Source organism: Varroa jacobsoni, unplaced genomic scaffold, assembly GCF_002532875.2.
Source record: "Varroa jacobsoni isolate VJ856 unplaced genomic scaffold, vjacob_1.0 scaffold_126, whole genome shotgun sequence".
NCBI lineage: Eukaryota > Metazoa > Arthropoda > Arachnida > Mesostigmata > Varroidae > Varroa > Varroa jacobsoni.
In genome coordinates this window covers 259,203-278,738 of record NW_019213028.1, presented here as the reverse complement: position 1 = coordinate 278,738, position 19,536 = coordinate 259,203, and the positions used below count along the sequence as shown (strand labels likewise).

Genomic DNA, 19,536 nt, shown 5'->3' with positions numbered 1-19,536 from the left:
GGAAACCCTGCAAGGTGAACCCGAATAGTCCTGCAACGCTTCTCCTCAAGCGAGCCTAGGATTGTATTAAGCCTGTTGTCATCCTATTTTCTATTGGTGTGAATCCCTGAGCTGTCTAAAGAAAGGAGTGTCGACCTATCTAATATAAGGAAGTTAATCAAGCTTTTTCCAGGAGAGAAAATCATTAAAGAAGTGTCACGTTTGTATTATAGATATATTTCATTGTGTAAATCAATAAGGTGTTACATTTGCCAAAAGTCTAAGCCCAGTAAAAGTATGAATGGTGATGTCAAAAATCTGTGAGGCGTTTTGGAAAAAATTAGGTTCACGTTAGCGCGTTGTGACAGTAGCTAAAACCCTATTACGCCATACAGACATGCGTGATAGGCGGTGCACGATATTGTTTTAGAAAGCTTTATTAAACACTTTGATCCCTAAATAGTAGACACTGATACTTGAAATGTCAAAATAATCTCAACAGCATCGCTCTAGAAGATAGTAGTTGTGGGTATTTATCTGTAAGTTAGCCTGTCAAACCCACGATTGCCGTATACATATATATGCTTTGTCTTTGAGTTTTTCCGACGATGGCCGTACTGGCCTTGCAGCCACAGGAAATATTGGCCCACATGTTTTGATAAGTAGACCACCCACCTCTTCGAGGTCAGCCCGTCTGATTTATACCCAACGGTGTTACTTTCCATTCAAAAAAATTAAATTGCATTTTTATGTTCCTTATATACATTTGAATTTCCGTACTATCCGGTCGAGTTTGTTCTAGTGGGTACCTGTTTTTTTTTACATCATGGTCTCACGATAGGCAAGCCAAATTAATTGTGCTGTTGCATTATTATTATGCGTTCCTTATAGAAACGAATCCGCTAACTTGACTGTCGACGCGCTATCGCCAGTTGCTCAACCGGGATTGTTCTATTATACGAATCGTTATGTGTGTCCCGCCTTCTAATCGACAACAACGGCCAGTCGAGAAAAAAGGTCGCAGCCCGTTACGGAAGCCTTGATTCTTACTACATCTCTACGGTTGCCAGCTAAGCGTATGATCCGTGGAAGGCGACAGGGTATGGGCCCGACGAGCAACCCTCGCAGCATACGATTGAATACAACAATCGCCTTGTCCGAAACGGAAATTGGGCCCCCTCCCCACCCCGGTCGGATGAACGTGGATAACGATATCCAAACAGAGACAATCTCCCGCACACAAGGAAAAGAAAAGAAAACTGTCAGGCCCCACCCGAGTACCCCATATTCCTCATCGGCCGAAAAGCTGCTGCCTCTGCGAAGACCTCACAAATAGTAAAAAGACGATAAGTAGGAAACGAAGCAAAGCGAAGTAAGGACACGAAACAAAGAAGCGTACGCGCTGTGTCCAGACTGCAGGCCTTCTCCGGACTTCAATCAGACTACGTCGGCTCGTCCGCTTGCTTGGGCAGCGTGCTGGCCGAGAAGGAAATGCAAAACTAAGAAACACGCTAAAACTGGAAAATAAAGGAATACTGACGGACAGTTGTAACGGTGTTTCAGCCATTCGTCAGCCCCGTCACAGGAGAAATGTAAGAAGGAGGAGACCAGTCGAGACAACTAGCGCTCCTCTAGTAGTCAGTAATATCCGAGGATTTTAGTCTAGGCCAAGCTGAAGACGGCAAAAACGAGTCAGAGGCCGATTCCGGGGGCGCACACAATAGCAATAATAAATAAATCAAGTAACGAGCCAATGGGGGAGAGTGAAAGAAGTTGGGGACATAGCTCGACAGAAGAGAGACAGGAGTAAAGTGTGCGTCTCGGGTGAGAGGAAGATGACGCAAAATGACGCAGTTTGCCTCTTTTTAGAGCAGGGGTATTCTGAGAGCAAGCAGGAGATGCTTTGCGTTGTGGAAGAAAGGCGGAGGAGGGAAGGATGCTTGAAGGATGTGAAAGAAAAACTAAGATTCCCAAAAAGGAGACGTAGAAAAACGAGCCTGAAGGCCAGCGAGGTCGAAAGAGTTCCAGTGCTGGCCAATAACATTGAAAGAGAACGAAACATAAAAGTAGGACAATTACAGTGAAAGAGAAGATCACTCGGAAATCGGACACGCAGAAGAGTCGAGTGGGCTCAGAGCAACGGAATGGGGGTGACGCGAAAGTCGCATACAGAGGGATCATATGTGATCCTGTAGTTGATGACCGTGATGCTTACATGGTGCTCGATATCTGAGCTATGAGACCTACGAATGCTTTAGACTCGTACACTTTAGATATCGAGTATTCGCGCGCTTTATACTAAGTCGCTGCTTACTATTGGTCAAGAATACAAACATTAATGGTTTCGAACATAACGACAAACGTAATTACGTTGTCGCATAAATGTTCTTCAAGCGTTTCAATATAATTGTATGGTCTCTCTGTTTTGTGTATCACGTCTAATATCGGCAATAGGCATTCCATCAGACGGCTCGCTCCCGGTACAAAGCAATGTGTGTCTATGCCGGGATTTGAACCAATCCTATAACGTGTTCCTAAGATTAGCAGGCAAATACGTCACCCATTAAGCCATCATTGGGAAATATTTATATGAGCTGGATTATACGTTTGACCGTTTAACAAGCGGTCTAACTCACTTACAAAATACAGTCACTTTTCGAGATTTGCATCAAAAGGGATTAGGGCATCCCTGAAAACACTCAACTCGAAATACCGTGGTGTACGGGTCGAATTAAATGCTTTGAAAGACCTCCTTTATCTAGGGGCCAGGCGGTAAAAGATCGACTTTCGGTTAAGAAAGAACACGGAACAATGATGTTCTTTCATTGGTTTCGGATCGGAGCTGTTGATGGTCGAATGTTGAAAAGGAGGTAACTTTAAAGTTTCAAAATGATCAGTACGAGTGGTAATAGTGGCCACGGCAAACTGAGAAGCTACGGACAACCACTGCCCAGCGTCCTGGATAAGGAACAGCGGAAAAACACGAGAGGACATCGAACAGCGGCGGGGAGGGGGGAGACAATGTCTATCGGTTGGTGACAAGGGAAATGTGATTTCCGCTAGAGGATTTTCGCGATCTGTTCTGTCTGTTTCAAAGACGGCCAACAAGACGTGGTCACCAAATTTTTCCTCAGGTTGAAATGACGATCGACGACGACAAAAAGTGAAAATCGAAATATCTAAAAATGAAATCTGCACTGCACTACCTTCGCCTACCAAAATTAGTCATCGAGGCACATACGACCTGCCGTCGCTTTAACTTTGTAAACACATTTTTTACGTCTATACGTTTAATGCTTACAAGGGCATAGCGTGTGCCGTCTCTATGTACAAGCAATCCACTTTGTAAACGCCCGACTTGAAATTTCATATTGCGATTAGTTCGCCTATATGTAGTTCTTTTCTCTGTTAAGGAGACCATACTGTTTATACACTTTCCGAACTAACGGCTCCATTAGTTACCCCACACCTGGGTATTTAAAGGAGATTGTCGTTCTGTCGCGCATGTACCAGTTGAATCATCTTTACTGACTTCCTCAACCTTCCCAAGTATTTCATAAATGGGATCATGCGGATCACTAACTCCCGCACATGTAGAAATAGGGTCGGGCACGCTCTGCTGTTTTCCGCTTTAGCCGTGGCGCTTGCGCAAAGTAGCTGAGCGAAGAGGAAACATTATTACGACGGACAAGCCAGACAGAGGAGTTATAGCAAGCATCTGAGAGAGGAAGAAAGAGCTATAGCTACTGCCAATTGTGATCTTTGACGAGGGCCTGGCCCTCTTTACGGATCGGACGTGTGGCAGAAGAAACAGCTTTTATCAAATGGCTATTTAAGTGGCGTCAAAGCAAATCTCACATTAAATCGCTTGAAGTTTACGATACTTGGCGGATTCATGTTACGTGGACAAGAATTAATACTTAGATCATTTTGGTTATATCTAACGTAGAAAATTATAAAAACGTAACATACCACCAGTTACCGTTGAAAACTTGGATTACGTGCTGCTTAAAAATACCGGTAAGAATGTGAATGTTTTTGGCGACAGCATGTTTGACAGGAATCTTGTATGTTTCTACTTATTAAGATCGGATTATTATTATTAAGACGGATGAAGTGAAACGGAAGAAACAATATTTAACCGTACCTTCGAATGATTGTGCTTCACGCTTGTAGGTAATGAAGTTGCACTGAGTTGTGTGCCTTCATCGGTAGCCCAGACACTATCGTTTCCCGTCGAGCTGGAAACTGTCCTTTTCTCTCAAATAAATAATGATACTCTCAAAAAAAAAAAAAAAAACGAATAATAATCTATCTAGAAGCCTAAAACTTACATATGTATTATTTAATATCCGGGCGTGATCCTTTTGATAGGGACGTAATGATACGCTGGCGCGGAAGATGTGTCTTGTGAAGTCTTGAATACTTTCAGTAGTGGCAGTGGTGGAACGTTTCATAGTTTCTAGCCATAAAGAGTTCTAATGAAGATCGCAAGCGACGCTAATCCAGCATGACAAGTCAAGATTGCCGGAACTTCCGCGGGAAGTCGTACGTTTTGTGAGGTCGAAGCAATGAAACAGGCGCCATAAGCAGTACGATTTTAAGTGAGAACTGACCGGTCATGTGTCGAAATTGTAACCAATGCATTAGATCAGTCCTGATATGATTTTTCAAATAATATCCGGCGACAGATGTACGTATCCATGAGAACGATGCCGATAATGTTAAATAAGCAAATTACCCCAAGCGTTGCAATAAAAATATCAAGCTGAACACAATTAGCATCGAATTTAAACTGGAACAATCGGCGCTAAAGGTACATTCATCCAACAAAGGAAATTTCCAGGAATTCTCTTGCGGCACAAGAGAGACTAGTCCGGCAGGTGGTTTGTTACAGGACGTCCATTTTATTGACCCAATTGTCTGTGTGGTAAGGTTAGCAAAATTTTGACCACAGCTTCACTGGGTCGCATTCACATACGTTTACACTGGCTAGCGACAGTTTGTGGGGCGCTAATGAATAAGCGTTTATCACTCAAATTCAGATATGTTAATATTTGCTGATCTACTTCTAGCACGACCTTGACTAACGGGGGGATAGGGACTAGGCTGCTGGTGTCACGGACCCCAGCCTACTGACGTAATCTGTTCTGGGACTTGTAGATCCCCTGGAAACTTCGTCTGTTTACTCTATACATAACGCGACATATGCGCAGTGATAAGGAGGAAGCAATATTCGTTGAATACCATTGCCGTATGCAACGTAGCCACACAGAGCACAGATTGAAACCTACGTACCCTTCCATCTATAGCATGTCTAACGTATGATCGGTTAATTCAAATGACTATCTTAAATGGGATCCCGTTAGGGTGTTTTGATTGCATATCAATATATGCATAAGCGACTTCGTCGGTGAGCTTACATTCAATCACAAAAGGTATATATATGAAGCTCACTCGAATATATTGGTGTTGTCTCCAATAGCACGTGTCTATTATCTGTTATTGTATCGGCCTGGTTTCCGAGAAACAGTGTAGTTCACTGTTTCTGATCCAAATCACATAGTTATCTTAATTTGTTGTTAGAGAGACTGTCGTGAGAGTCACAGCAGGTGGAAGAGCGGGCGTGTGTGGAGTGTCCGAGACGTCTGTTTGTCTACGGAACGCCTAACATCTGTTTCGTATCAGGGACAGAAGTTAGAGGTAGTGTGTGTGATCCGGGAGATGGCGCCGATTTTGTTTGAGGGGTTGATAAGCTAGCGCTCTCAATTTCTCGAGTAGGATGTCTGAGAGCATGTATCTATTGGGGATGAAAGGGGTATTCTCAAACATATATGTGGACAAAAGCTGACGTAGAAAAACAGTTCAGTATCCATGGTCAAAGATCAGATTAACGTAATCGGGTGCTTGTTTGACGCAGATTATGCTAACTGGTAAAAGGTGCCAAAGAACTAAACATGAACACTAGACGGAACAAGAAAATGTATATAGTGGCAGGGATATTCAGAACGTACGCAAAAATGCTACACATATATACACACTTAGATGTATCTAAGTGCTTTGACAATCGTTTGATAAGGATATCAACAAATCTGGCGTTATTGAATTTTTAGCCGCACAGCAATTTTAGGTCGCTCTACGTGTGCAGGCCTTTTTCATTATCACCGCTATCCAACCACTTAGCTTCTATCGTATTCTGATTCGACCATCTGAATGGCAACTCTTCTATTTAAACCGGACAGACCTTGCCTGTTTCTCGTCCCCTCTGCTCCTTCCTAGACAAATCTTTTCAAGCCGGTCGATTGATGAGCTGCCAATGGCGCCTTCAGTTCTTCGCATCAACTATTGGTAGTCCAGGGGCCTCCATCGTCTGGTGCTTCAATGTATCGAATCCAATTGCCTTGGCGTTTCAATGAGCGGGGGCGATTCTCTTTCGACGAACGAGCCGCACCTCCGTAGACTCCCCCACAAACACGTACGCTCACCCAAACGCACACATTCTATCCACGGTCCAGACAGGGATACGCGGGCATACACAGTTAGCTTATGCACTACATGTAACCTTTTCAGGAGTCCGCACCTCCTATTGTTATCCTTCTTGCTGATGCATTATTTCTACTTTATATTTGGGGCTAATACCGGTGACGGTTTGCTTGAACAAGGTTGTCGAATAGTGTTAATAGGAATAATATACGAGAAAGTAACTCAGACGGCTACTGAAAATAATTTAAACCTTGCTATGGGACGCAATGCTTTGTTCTACGCAACGCAAACATCAAAAATACAGCGATCTAACAACGTAAAGGCAACATAACCACACATGGGGCGAATGTTAGGATTTTCAGGAGCAGTATTTTATTATTGCAGTTTTCGTCTAGGCTCCCAATGGAACGTAGCCTTATGTGTATATGACGTATGTATCTAGGCCTTTATATTTCGAGCTCTTTACGTCCGGTATCACCACCAGGGATTGTATCGGACGGCTGGCTCCCAGTGCGGAATTGCCTCGGCCTACAATTACTATACCCCTGTAGTATATGTCGCTTCTATATGAAGACCGTACACGAGGTTAATGAGGAATTAAGCCCGATGGCCAACGAAAACGTGTTCCGAAGCTGACGAGGATCCTAGGACAAAAAATAAAATGCGATAAGCGAGCTACCAAAGAGGGTTGGCGTCTCCAGTAAGAGGAAGCGGTAAATGCAGTGGGATTGTGTGAGCGTATGGGAAAAAAAAGACAAAAAAAGTTTTTGCAAAAGTTTGGGGGAGAAATCGAGGTTGCGTAGGGATAAGAACGGTCCGAGCCCGAAGCGCGTTACAAAACAAATCCTCAAGTCCAGTTGGGGCTGGGCAACTAAGAACCGGTCGACTTAATTGTTTTATTGCTTGATTGACCCTGAACTGCTAGGCTCGGCGGGACAATTTTCTTTTACGAGATGGAACTGTCGTCAGCGGCCAGTCACCAGGGGGAGCGGACATTGGTTGATGGTAAAGGAAGAGCCGGACACCAAGTATCCGAAGGCAGGACTCCACAGTTGTGGACATCACAGACATAAAACGAGCGGACAGGCCAAGCGAAATATCAATTTCGTAGAGGGGAAGAAAGTGACCACTGTTCTAAGGCTACGACGACAAATAACGAATCAGAGGGGTTCAAACGAATCGCCTAGGTAACACCAAACGAGACATGAGGAGTAATTCTGAGAAAGAAAGAGGAGAATGGACGAGAAAAGTTTAATGAAGGGATCGCATGACGGCTAGGATTGTTTATGCTACTTCAACTTTAGTGCTGAAAGTTGGATATTAGCTATCTAGAAAAAGTTTATTGGCTTGTTCTTTTGGAAGAATGCGAAGTTTCTCTGCTAAGAACGTATTAATCTTTGCATTCAAAAGCTTAATAAAATCCTCTACCGGTAGTAGTACAATCTAAAGCTCTGTGAAGTCAAAAAGATTCTACACTATATGAATATCAATGCTCTACTAAATAACATGTGAACCTAGACTACAGACTCACGCTCACAATGACTACATTTTAAGATGGTGGAATTGAGAAAGTGCATTTGAGCTGGTGGTGTAGAACTATACCACGAACGTTGAATCAAAATGTAGGAACTAAGGTATTCGTTGTGCTATGGGGCTTCATCAATCATCGCTCAAGAGCAGTAATTTTGACTCCTTATTTAGGCTTTCAAGCCTATTTAGAGCTGTTCATTTCTCACTAAAATGTACTTTATGATAACGTAAAGGCATTTCGTATCTCTAATTTTACCAACTGGTGTTCCGGGGCTTTTCTGTACGTCAGTATCGTTATCTCCGTTTTGTGCCTGTCTCAACTAAAAGCGAATATTCTATGCTCATCTTTAATAGAATATCAGGTAACGGTAATACACAGGTCGGCCCGAACAGTTTGTGGGGGGTCTCCGTAAAGTGTACGCTTGTCTGGGCAAACAGCTACACAAAAGTGAAAATGTCTTCTTCATGTGGAAACATCATATTATGATGGCAGATTTTAACGCGTCTAAATATGTTTTCCAACTGCGGAATTGACTGACAACAAGGACCGTGAGTTGATTGAACAACAACTTACCATTAACTTATCACCAATAGAAACCGATTGCTTCACAATCGATAATGTTCTGTTAAACAAAAGATTGTTTAACATGTAATAAACATTGAAACGATTTAGGAGTGACATGTAGAATAATAGGGGCAGTCTGCTTGCTTATGGGAACAGACATGCAGAACACATGTGCTCTTTCATGACTGTGCTGTTATGATAAAAAATTATCCACTGATTGATGCTCGGCCTACGATTATTATACGAGCCCTATATGTTTTATGTGAAGGAGTACGATCGAGTACGAATTTTCCGCCTCCTCTAACCCGCTTCTTGGTTTGCAAGCATTTGAATAAAAAGACCCAGATCTTGCTTCCCCATTGTTCTAATACATGTCGGCTGTATTTAGACCGTTGTCACAAGTTGTCACTGGTAACACTCGTCCCTTGCCCTTCTTCGCTGCGTGTAGGTATAAAGGAGTAAGTTTATCCGTTTCCCCTGAAACAGCGCAGTCGATGTCCGCTAGCGTTACACATCAATGGAGAGGCGACGATGAGGACAACGTTCTACGCTCGGGAAAGGACATCGCCAGGACTACGATGCCGTGTGCGTGTGAAATAGCGCTCTAGTCTCCGGAGACGTGGGCGATCTTTGCCACCCCACCAAAGGAAGTCTATTAGGCGAGCCAATGGAGCGTATCCACAGCTTGCTCATGAATTGGCAGAGCTGCGCCACCTACACGGGCAACTTCGCGTCTAACGACAGGCCCAAGGGCGACCGCTCACTCCATTATAGACTACACAACTACATATGCTCACATGCGTCGACATAGACAGCCGGCACTATCACCATTACCAGTATATGCTGGGCTGGTCATAGTTCGTGCATCCCAACTTCAAGATCAAACTACATTTCCTTCGACGTCCTCCTTTTGCCGCTCCCCTACTTTTAGCAACGTGTTTCAAGACACGGCTGGATCAGTCTTGGCAGAAATCGCTAACTGTGATAGACTCTCACCCTTCAAGATTTCGCATCCGCCACATCCTATGTCCACGCGTGCTGCAAGCGGGGTTCAGAGGTCGGCTGGCCGGCTGTTCAAAAGGAATAATCACAGAGACAACTACACACAAGCATGTAGACACAGTCTACACATGCGGGGCGCGCACTCTGATGTACCTCCAGACAAATTTGTATTTCCTCTCGTTTTCGACAAATGTGTGCACAAGCGGTACATCTACTGTACGAAATGTCAGTCTATCTTGCTCGCCTGTCGGGGCGATTCAATTTCTTAGTGAAGAGTATTCTTCACGGGGTCGCTTCGCGTCAAAGCAATTAACGACAGTGGTAATGGTAGTCCCCGGTACCTTCACCCTCTCACTTTACACACACACACACACACACACACACACACACACACAGGAGAAAGCACAACGAAAAAAAAGCAAGGGTGAAAGGCCTATTCCACTGTTCACCGGTTGAAACATCAATCGTTCTACGTTCTATGTCCTTAAGCATGTGCAGCAGTTCACACGTGGAGATGCCGGTAACGACAGCGGCAACATGGACGCCAGTTATAGTCATTGGGTTGGAGTCGAACTGGTAGACGCGTGTCTGGTCGTAGCGTTCACTCGCGGTCCTAGTGATCATTATGCTGTAGTGTTTGTACTTGATCTCTGGGTTGTTTTGGTTGTAACAGTACATTATTACTTCTTCATCGTTACGCCCTAACCCATCCCTATGAAGAAGGTATGTTAAACACATGGACAGTGGTTGCACTGTTGTAGTACGTCGTTCCACTAGACCTCCGTAGACTGCCAGCACATTCAGACACATGCCACACAGCTGATAACCAGCTGCAAAAGATCGCGCAGGAACATTTTCAGAGCACCTCCATTGGTGCCGCTGATGGTGCTTCACGGTGCGACCCGAGTTCGCTCCGATTACCCACAATCACCGCTGAGCGATGCATGCGCTGCTTTCGGTTGCTATTGCTGTCTGCATTTTCTGTCTAACATGCAGCCTAATTTTTCCCTTGCGAGTCACGATACGAGCTCATTTACTGGTCGCGAACGCCCGTTCGACCGCCCGCCCTCCCACGGAGTAACAATCTGCCATTGTTGTTACTCTGCCGCGCACAGAAAGCTAGGGGAGCTGATAGCTATCAGCAACACCATCATTACTACTACAACTGTTACTTCAGTTCAAGTGAGAAACACTGCGGGCTGGCCAACGGGAGACAGGGGAGATAGATAACGGGAGAGGGAAACGCGCACAAGTGATGCCAACAGATGACGAGGCACGAATGAAAGCGCAAAAGAGTGCAGTGTCTTGGATAGTACAAATATGCGTGAGAGGTCACACTAGAGTCTCTGTGAGCAACGGAGTCCCACGCTTGAACTGAATAGGCTTGTGGGGAGCAGTTGGCCACAAGTGAGAGCGACTACTGACGATGGCTACTGTGAATAGATCCGTGAAGTTTGATAGGGTTGCTTGTATTTATGGATTTAAAATCCCGTGCTATCTGTCCATGATATATAGATCTGTACGATCATAAACGTATCGGAGGAACCTCCGTGTGGGTTTTTCAAGTAAATCTTAATTATGTTGAACTGGTCATCGTTCGGAAACAATTTTCATAGTGTTTATATAGGAACGTTTCTGAACTCAAATCAGTAATTGTTTCAAGTTGACATACTGTTTCTCTTCGAACTGAACCGATATTATACATTTGTACATGTTCACGAAGCGGCCAAAACTTGATCTTATTTTCGGTTTCATCAGACTCAAAAGGAAAATTGTCCTAAATGCTTTTGAGTCTTTGGAAGCTTTTCCCATAGGACAAGGCCAGTCTCCGCTGGCGAAAGAACATTGCTTGCCGTATGTTCTGTGGCGACTAACCGAAGCGGCCTGAGTCAGTACGGACCGTGCGTACACGCCTCTGTGGCTCCCAAAAGGTAGCGTGAGCAGAACTCGCTTCATCCACATTGTCGGTCTACCATCCTAGTAGCCTACGAAGGCCATGCCATGCATTAAAGCTGGGATGGAATTTCATGAATATGTAGAGGTGGTTATGATGTGTGCCTGTTCGATGTCGTTCGGCCTAAGAGTGTATGTTGCTATGCTTGAAAGTGTGCGCTCCCCTCGGCAGTCGGAGTGGCTAGATAACGAATGAAGCGAGATTTTCTTCTTCTTCTTCGTGCGTTTCGTCTTCGTGCGTTGTTTTAGACGCACCGACTACGTGGGCCGCAGTAGCACAACAACTTAGTTTGTTTTAAGTGAAAATAGAAACCAACTCCATTTAGGCTACACAGTACAAACGCAGCTGGCAAACGCTTAAGTCGTTGCCCGACAACGTAGACGCATACACACAAATATTGGTAGATAGGTAGGTAGTGTACAACCGGGTCAGCCCATCCGAATCGAAATGGCCATCGAAGACGTGCAAAGAGGAGGCCCCATACGCAGTTGTCTATGTAGCTCTAGGTGGAAAATGTCCTATGGAAGTGATTCGCAGCCTTTCTGTCAGATGTACTCGATGAAGGTTGATCTGAAGATTGAAAGTCTATCACTGAAGCAACACGAACCCACGGAATAGATAGTTCTAGCACAAACAGCTGATACCATCTCTACTAGTAACTTTTATAGGGTTGGCCGCTTAAAAATACTAATGGATTCAGGAGTCTGTGTTGATTTTCGCTGATGTAGATTGAGTAAAAGCAGGCAATCTTGTACGAATAGCTAATATGGCTCGCTTGTTTGAACTCAATCAATTGTAGATAGTAATGGACGGTTTGACCTAATTGAGCCGACAAACGACTCTTGTGCTCATATATTCGTGATTGTCGCCTTCATTTCTCCAAAACTTATATATATATTTTTTTTCTAGGGTTTTCGGTAAGTTTAGTATCGAGAAGCAGGCTACCTGTTGTGCGCGGACTGTGCCTGTATATTGCTTAGCCGGCCTATTTAGCAATCATCATCCTCTTGTACTTTTAGGCACCGCTGATTTTCTATAGTTGATATCCTGTGGCGTTCCGTTCGACAATATTTTAGAATGATATATTGGATTTCAAAGATCTTTCGGATCGTTGTTTAATTAACTTTCCCATCTAACTGCAATGTAATATGATACGAGGAAATTATCAGCCTTGGTATGCAAACTCCTATTATAATTAAGGATATTTTCAAAATAATCTATCCCGTTTGACCCAATGCGGCCAAATAGAAAATAAAATGGCCCTAATTTCATCTACTAATTTCATCCCTAATAACACCATCGCAAGGCGTTTCGTCAAATGGCTGGTTCGTAAGACGCGAAATGAAGAATGTCTACTAAGATCTCTAAGATCGGCAGAAACCTGAACTCAACTTTCGTACTCAATTATTGTTGTAACTAAATCAATCTACTGATAAAGCGACAAGTAGTAGCACACACTATTTCAAACTTGTCCATGACCCCATCACTGTCCCTCTATGTAATGTAATAATAATGTGCCCCGACCCAAATACTCAAACGGTCTACAGTTACTATCTATCTTTCAAGTTTAATAACGCACTCACCTTGGATAATCAGAATCTAACATACGTAGAGGGCACTTCCGATCTCATCCCATACCATATATTCCCGACATTGTTTGCTTGGGTGTCTATTCAAGATTCCAAAATTCCGTGCGTTGGAAAAGATCACAGGTTATACAGTATCATAGCTTATGCTACTTTCTCTCTACAACGATCCTACCTTAGCGCGCTCGGTAGAGTACGAGCGTGCAAAATGTCCTGGTGCAGTTTCAAGAGAGAGAGAGAGAGAGAGAACCATTTTCATTTCTCGGTCATTGCGATGGGAATTTCCTCTTGGCACACGACAAATGCTGACTGCGTACGCCTAAGGGTATTGATGTAACCAATGAACTGAGACATCAAGCTAAGCTACGACGATGCGTTGTCCTCTGCTGTTCGTCAGCGCATACGGTTTCGCCTGACGCTTAATTAGAGGTAAAAAGCTGAAAGCAAGATACCTACATATCCGCATCAGATGCACGATGCGTATGTAAACCTGGATAGCTCGTTTGGCCTTGGTTACCGTACAAGCCCCCGTACACGGCCTGACTGCGCAGCTGTCTGCTGGACAGCCACAGTGGCGCTTGCCGTCTTATCATGCAATCGAAAAATTAGCATTGGCCTACATTTCAAAGAAAACATACATATCCTGATGGTTTACAATACAGATGCTGAGCGGCGTCGGTAAGAATGTTGCGGATAGGGCTGCGAGCAGGTAGGTCGACGGTGTCCAATGGTGAAACAGAACTTACAGTTTTGTATATCAGAGCCAGAGAACGACGAGAAAAAAGAATATTAAGCAGTGCACTGGTAGCTAAGAGATTTTACAGAGAAACTATGGTACGTACATGTGACATCTTTAAACAATGCGTTCAACCATTTTGCTGCAGGATCGTATGCTCATTAATTTTATTCTACTGGAAAAGACGGATATTTACCGCCTCGACTTAAGCCAACGCTTAACGTATTGTGTAGTGTTAATCACTCAAAAGCTACGACGTTCCAGTTTGAATAGGGTACCCCAGGTGAAGAGCTTGAATAGATCAGTCTCTGATGGGTGATGATCAATACATTGATGGAATAACGTATTCGGTCATCGTAGACGCATAAATAGGACAACTATTTCTGCCAAGAAAACGAGCTATTTAAATGGTAAGTAAGAAAGATCCATATGCCAGCCTGTCTTCGAAGACAGGACTAGGCCTTACAGGTATAGACGTTATCTTTTGCACGTTACGGACAGCAGTGGCGTAACCGGTATACTCTTCTTTTGGAACAAGTAATCAGGCAGGTGACAACTAGCACGCCGTGAACAGGACTAAAAAAACTTGTAGTCAAGGGCACCAATACATTAATGCAGCGAGATGTTAAAACTATGGATTACTCAAGTTCATTGAAATCTCGAACATTTGCTTCGTTATCAGCACCTCAGTATTACAGTACTATCAGTATTATCAAACAGGGTGAAGCACATATTTTGGAAATCAATAACCTTTTAGTAATTAAAGCTTTTCGATCAATTATTTAGGTATTTTTGTCATCTTTACCGAAGCCACTTGTCCAAATCTTCACCTTTTTGAGTTTTCTTTCTATCTTCATTTTGAAAAATACGTTTCGCTATTTATACAAAACGGAAAGACTACAGGGTTTACAAATAACGAAAACGAGCAGCATCGTACACTGTCGATGAAAAGGAACTAGTTCTATTACCTTACTATTATTATTTTTCTTCCTAACATCGTGTGGGATTTTTGATCATTCTATGCATCTTCCTTCCCGTTACTGCCGTTTGCTGGCGCATTAAGACTGAACTGAAGATCAAATCAAATGTTTATTTCTTTATCTGTCTCAATCATCCAGACAATTGCCGTTCATCGTTGGGTGGTCGATGCATACCACAAATAACTAGCGATAACATGCACTAGCATTTAATTGGCCCATGCCAGCCAACGTTAAGAAAGATCAGGTTCATTAATGAATCAATCGCCAATGCTTACCTCGAAGGTTTTCTACCCCTGCGCGGCTTATGCCGTCATCCTTAACTACCTAACTTCGCAGGCTTACGGCAGGCCTGTGAAGAAATTACATGGTTACACAGGATATACGATCACCACATGCACGAGAAACAGGTCATCCAATTCGGTCACTGAGCATATCATGTTATTTTATCCTCAAGCGTTTAAGCACAGGCTGCGTTGACAGATCTAAGTCTTAGTTTTTTTTTTTTTATTTCTTAACATTCTCGCATTGCCGCTTATGGAGCTTCTATGTATGGATATCGGCGTCGAAGAGGCACGCCACAACATTGTAAGCTTCATCGACCGTGTCTCTCCCAGCTTCTACCCCACACCCCCACATTAAACACACACCTGGCCATCCGGCCAACCCGACAATCGAGGTAAGTGTTTAAACTTAGCTACTCCCTTTTCAACCACGTACTCCACGCAACTTAGTAATGGCCCGTCGAGCTGCTGTGATGGATTGTGGGAGCTAGTTGCCCGCTCCTCTCTCTCTCTCTCTCTCTCTCTCTCTCTCTCTCTCATTTTTTACAAAAGCCCCTCGTGAGGGAGTTCTACCTATGGATGGCCCGTCAACGCGGTTTTTTCACTAAGTACATGCGAATTGTCTACTTATCTACCTGCCGTTGCTGGATGCTTTTATGAAGAAAATAACAGTGAGTCAGTTGCAATGCCTCTCTTATTGGACGACCTCCTACTGTCAGGAATGACTTGCGAGTTTAGCTAGAGACAAATATGGACGAGTCAAACTCAACAGATATGTGTTACGAGTGTAAAAGTATTTGCCAATGTGTTAAGAGAACTATAACAGTACCATAACACATTCTTCCATTATAGCTTATACCTATGCAAAAACATCCACGAGGGTATTTGGCATCCTATAAAAGACCGTGAACCTAATGTACACTGTGACAGCTTTCTCAGCGTGACAACGATAAATGGACAGAAATTAATCAGCCCAGTATGTTGGGCAACCTTTCTTTAACACGATCGGTTCTACTTATTCGTTTTCTATATAAAGAGTAAATATCTGCCTGACGACACCAATCTTGCCTGTTATCATTAGGTTCATTACAGGTGATGATACGAAAAGGCCGTCTTCAACGGTTTGTTAACATATGCCAACCTGCCAATCGCTGTCGTCTCCTGGCCTGGCGTACGTGTTTCAAGGCTACGTTTGAGAGGCTACTGAAGCTTGCTGTTATTGAGACACATTGACGTTACTATAAACTCGTTCTAGATAACCAGTTACATATGATTGTTCTACCTTCGAACTCACCATCATCAGAAATGATGCCTAGAGACTCCTTCGCCATGACAACTAACAGCACAACGCTAGTAGGCCACATGATGTTGAAATTGTTTGGTAAAAAGCGCATGACAGCGGTGGTAACAAACGACGCTTGAAACCTCAGCTGTGACAAATTCCGGCCGGCCTTCAAGGCACGCTGCGACTTGGCACCTTTTTCTTAAGATATCACAAAACGCCACATGCACAATCACGCAATTATAATCGCCTCAGCCTAGAAGATCAAGTGGTGTTCCAGGTTAATGGACGTTCTGCTGTGACAACAAACGAGCGAGCCGGCGTGACACGACTGGAAATATTGTCACTTTACACTGCATTCGTCATCAACCACATGTTCACATAATATGGTACAAACACCAACGAAGACTAAATGTATGAGGTACTTTGTCACTATTGTTTTCGTTTGTTCGCTGACGTTCTCGTCGGGCGGCCGCCGAGTCATTGCCAAAAACCACCGTTTTAAGCCCTGTGCGTTTGCTTAATCCTGCTCGACAATTTATTCCGTAGTATCCCCCCTGACGGTCCGCAACGCGTTCCGATAAGAGGCAAAATCCTGTGGACTCGAATTCTAGGAGGGGTTCAGTGTCAACGACCGATACATACCGACCAACGTCACTACCAACACGAAATTGCCTAACTCCCAGCACGACGATCGATAGCGATCCGAACAGACGGACAATCAGTTGCGTTCTGCTGTTGACTCTTGCTTTCCTTTCGCGCTACTAACACCACTGGCGCACCACTATAAAGCGCAATCCTCAACGGCGCTAGTTGGTCAGGGGCTAACGCTGACAATCGCCCGCGCACGGTCGTGCACGCCGGCCATTGAAACTCCGCCTTCGTTTGTGCGTCTGCGCATGCGCCACCCAATTTAGGCCACGCCTCCTATCCGTAGGAATGCAGCTAAGAGAAGGTCGGCCCGGAGGTGTGTGGGGTCCGTAACCGCAGGGAGTATAGCCTTGGCAGAGCAAGACACGGCGGACCTGAATTGTGGCACAGGAACGAAGCTTTAGTACTTGGATGAACGGCAATGGCGGAAACGAGCGGTAGTAGCATTCCCGCTGCGTAGACCCTTGCATATAAAGGCCGACTGAGGCGTGCTTGCCATGTGCGCGCACCCATACGTAGAGGGCATATACTCCAATAACCAGATCACATTTAATGCCGCCGCGTTCGGTCTTGTTGAGGAACAGGAGGACAGCGAAGAAGAGGAGCATCCCATGTGCGTTTCGCTACCATTCTTGCGGGTTTCGATGGGGGTTACACCCGCAACTTTGTGGACTAAAGTGGGGTTGAAAGTGGAGAGGGTTTTTGTTTTGGGGAGGAAGCCGAAGGTTGTATCGAAGCATTGAAAAGGCGAGGAACTCAAGAACGGCAAACGACTGAATGCGACTGAAAGGGGGATCATCGACAGCCGATAGGCACTTTGCAAATGTGCGCAGAGACAAAACAGTACCTAAAGATAGGTAAATCAACAGGCGAAAGAAAACATATAAGAGTAAAGTGTTAGGTACGACACCACAAACGAACCCACATGGCTGGCCTACAACTGTAAGCTATGCGTGCTAGTAGTGGAGGATTTCGAGCTTATTTGCGTATATTTTTATCGTACACGCCCCGCAAATGAAGAGGGTTTTAGGGTGAAAGTTAATGGAGACTTCAGAAGCATTTGTGACACTGAGAGGGTCTTGTATTGGCAGAGGAGAACAGGCTTCTGGGGTGTCCTGAGATATCTATATTAAAGAGGACCGCTTGGATTACCCATACACTCCGTTGTTGTCTTCGGTGCCTTATTATTCGTTTCGACTAGAAAATTAATAGTTGTACACTCAAGTAGCCACTACTGCCGTTCTTGTCGGTTAATAGCTTTAGTAACAGTCGTCTCTGTTATGAGCCTGTTGCAGATGAATGGATCGCTCTAATAGTCACCCGATTTGTTGAAGTTGAAGCTGAGCTACGCTGGCTAAATAGTTTTTACGGGCGTTGCGAATAAGAGAATCAATTACAGAATTGAAACCCATTAGAAACAGATGGGCGAGAATCAATTCAAAACGGGATATGCATTTTTTAGGCATCATCTAAGATCCGGCGTCAACGATTCTTGTTACTCAAATCACTTGGATTATTAATTAGTTTCGCGTTCAGCCCTATACCAGTAGAAAACGCTATTAAGTTCGTGTCTGCAAGCGTTACAGTTTTTCTATATTAATATTGCCGCCAAAGGCCTGTTGAAGCCGTCACACTAAGCCTGGTAACAGACTGTAAATACCAAAACCTTTTCATCTATCTAGTAACTTAATTCAAGTGAAGTTTATTCAGTTAGTGTTTAGAAACAAGTTTCTTCTACTTCTTATTACTTGCAGCAATTTTAAAACTGTTTAAGCGTTAGCGTTACCTTGTGCTTTCATGTCGATGCAATCCAGTCGAAGTGTTCTTTCATACGTGTAGACTGCTCAGAAGGCTCAATAGCCCTAACGTTTCATTAAGTATCGATACCTTATGATTTTGCGGAATCTTTTCCTTTAGGAAAACTCTCTTTGACAGGCCGTGTATTCAGACTGTCGTTAAAGTGCGATGGTGCATAGTGGGAACTTGCAAATCTGTTTTCTCGCTTTGCTTTTCTATAAGATTACTGAATATTTGATATGTAATTTGTACCAGTGAATTAATAAAAATTATTATAAAATGCAGTGAGCGTGGCCAAGCTACGTTATCTCGACTGCACAGAGACTCTCAAACTGGTATACTTTACCAAGTAAGTAAGAAGTGTTTTATCTTAACTTTGTTACTTTCTGTTCGCATTAGGTTTTCAGGAAGTGATACTAAATCCAAGGTAGTTTTTAAATCTCAGGCGATCTTTGGTGACTGGTCAGGTCATCTAATGTCATATAAGTCAGAATAATATGTGAGGATTGCATAACAAGTAACGATTGCTTTATGTTAAGTCAATATTTTATTAGAATCACACATTGAAGATGACTAAAGACTGACAGAAGTATTCAACCGACTGAATCACCGCGATTATAAAACCTAGTTACTTGACGAAGGGTATTTACTTCTTCAGTATGCATCTTCACCTATAAAAGGTTGGGTAGAATCTCTGCGCGCGTTTCCGG

General features: G+C 43.8%; 1 protein-coding gene across 1 annotated transcript in view; it reads right to left on the bottom strand.

The window, feature by feature from the left end:
- The window catches only part of LOC147753894 (lachesin-like), a 51,730-nt gene extending 34,961 nt beyond the window's left edge, over positions 1-16,769 (bottom strand). Inside the window, exon 1 of the mRNA XM_086971399.1 lies at positions 16,391-16,769. Coding sequence (XP_086827525.1) covers positions 16,391-16,490 — 100 coding nt within the window. The 5' untranslated portion in view covers positions 16,491-16,769. The remainder of the gene's footprint in view (positions 1-16,390) is intronic.
- Positions 16,770-19,536: the final 2,767 nt, after the last annotated feature.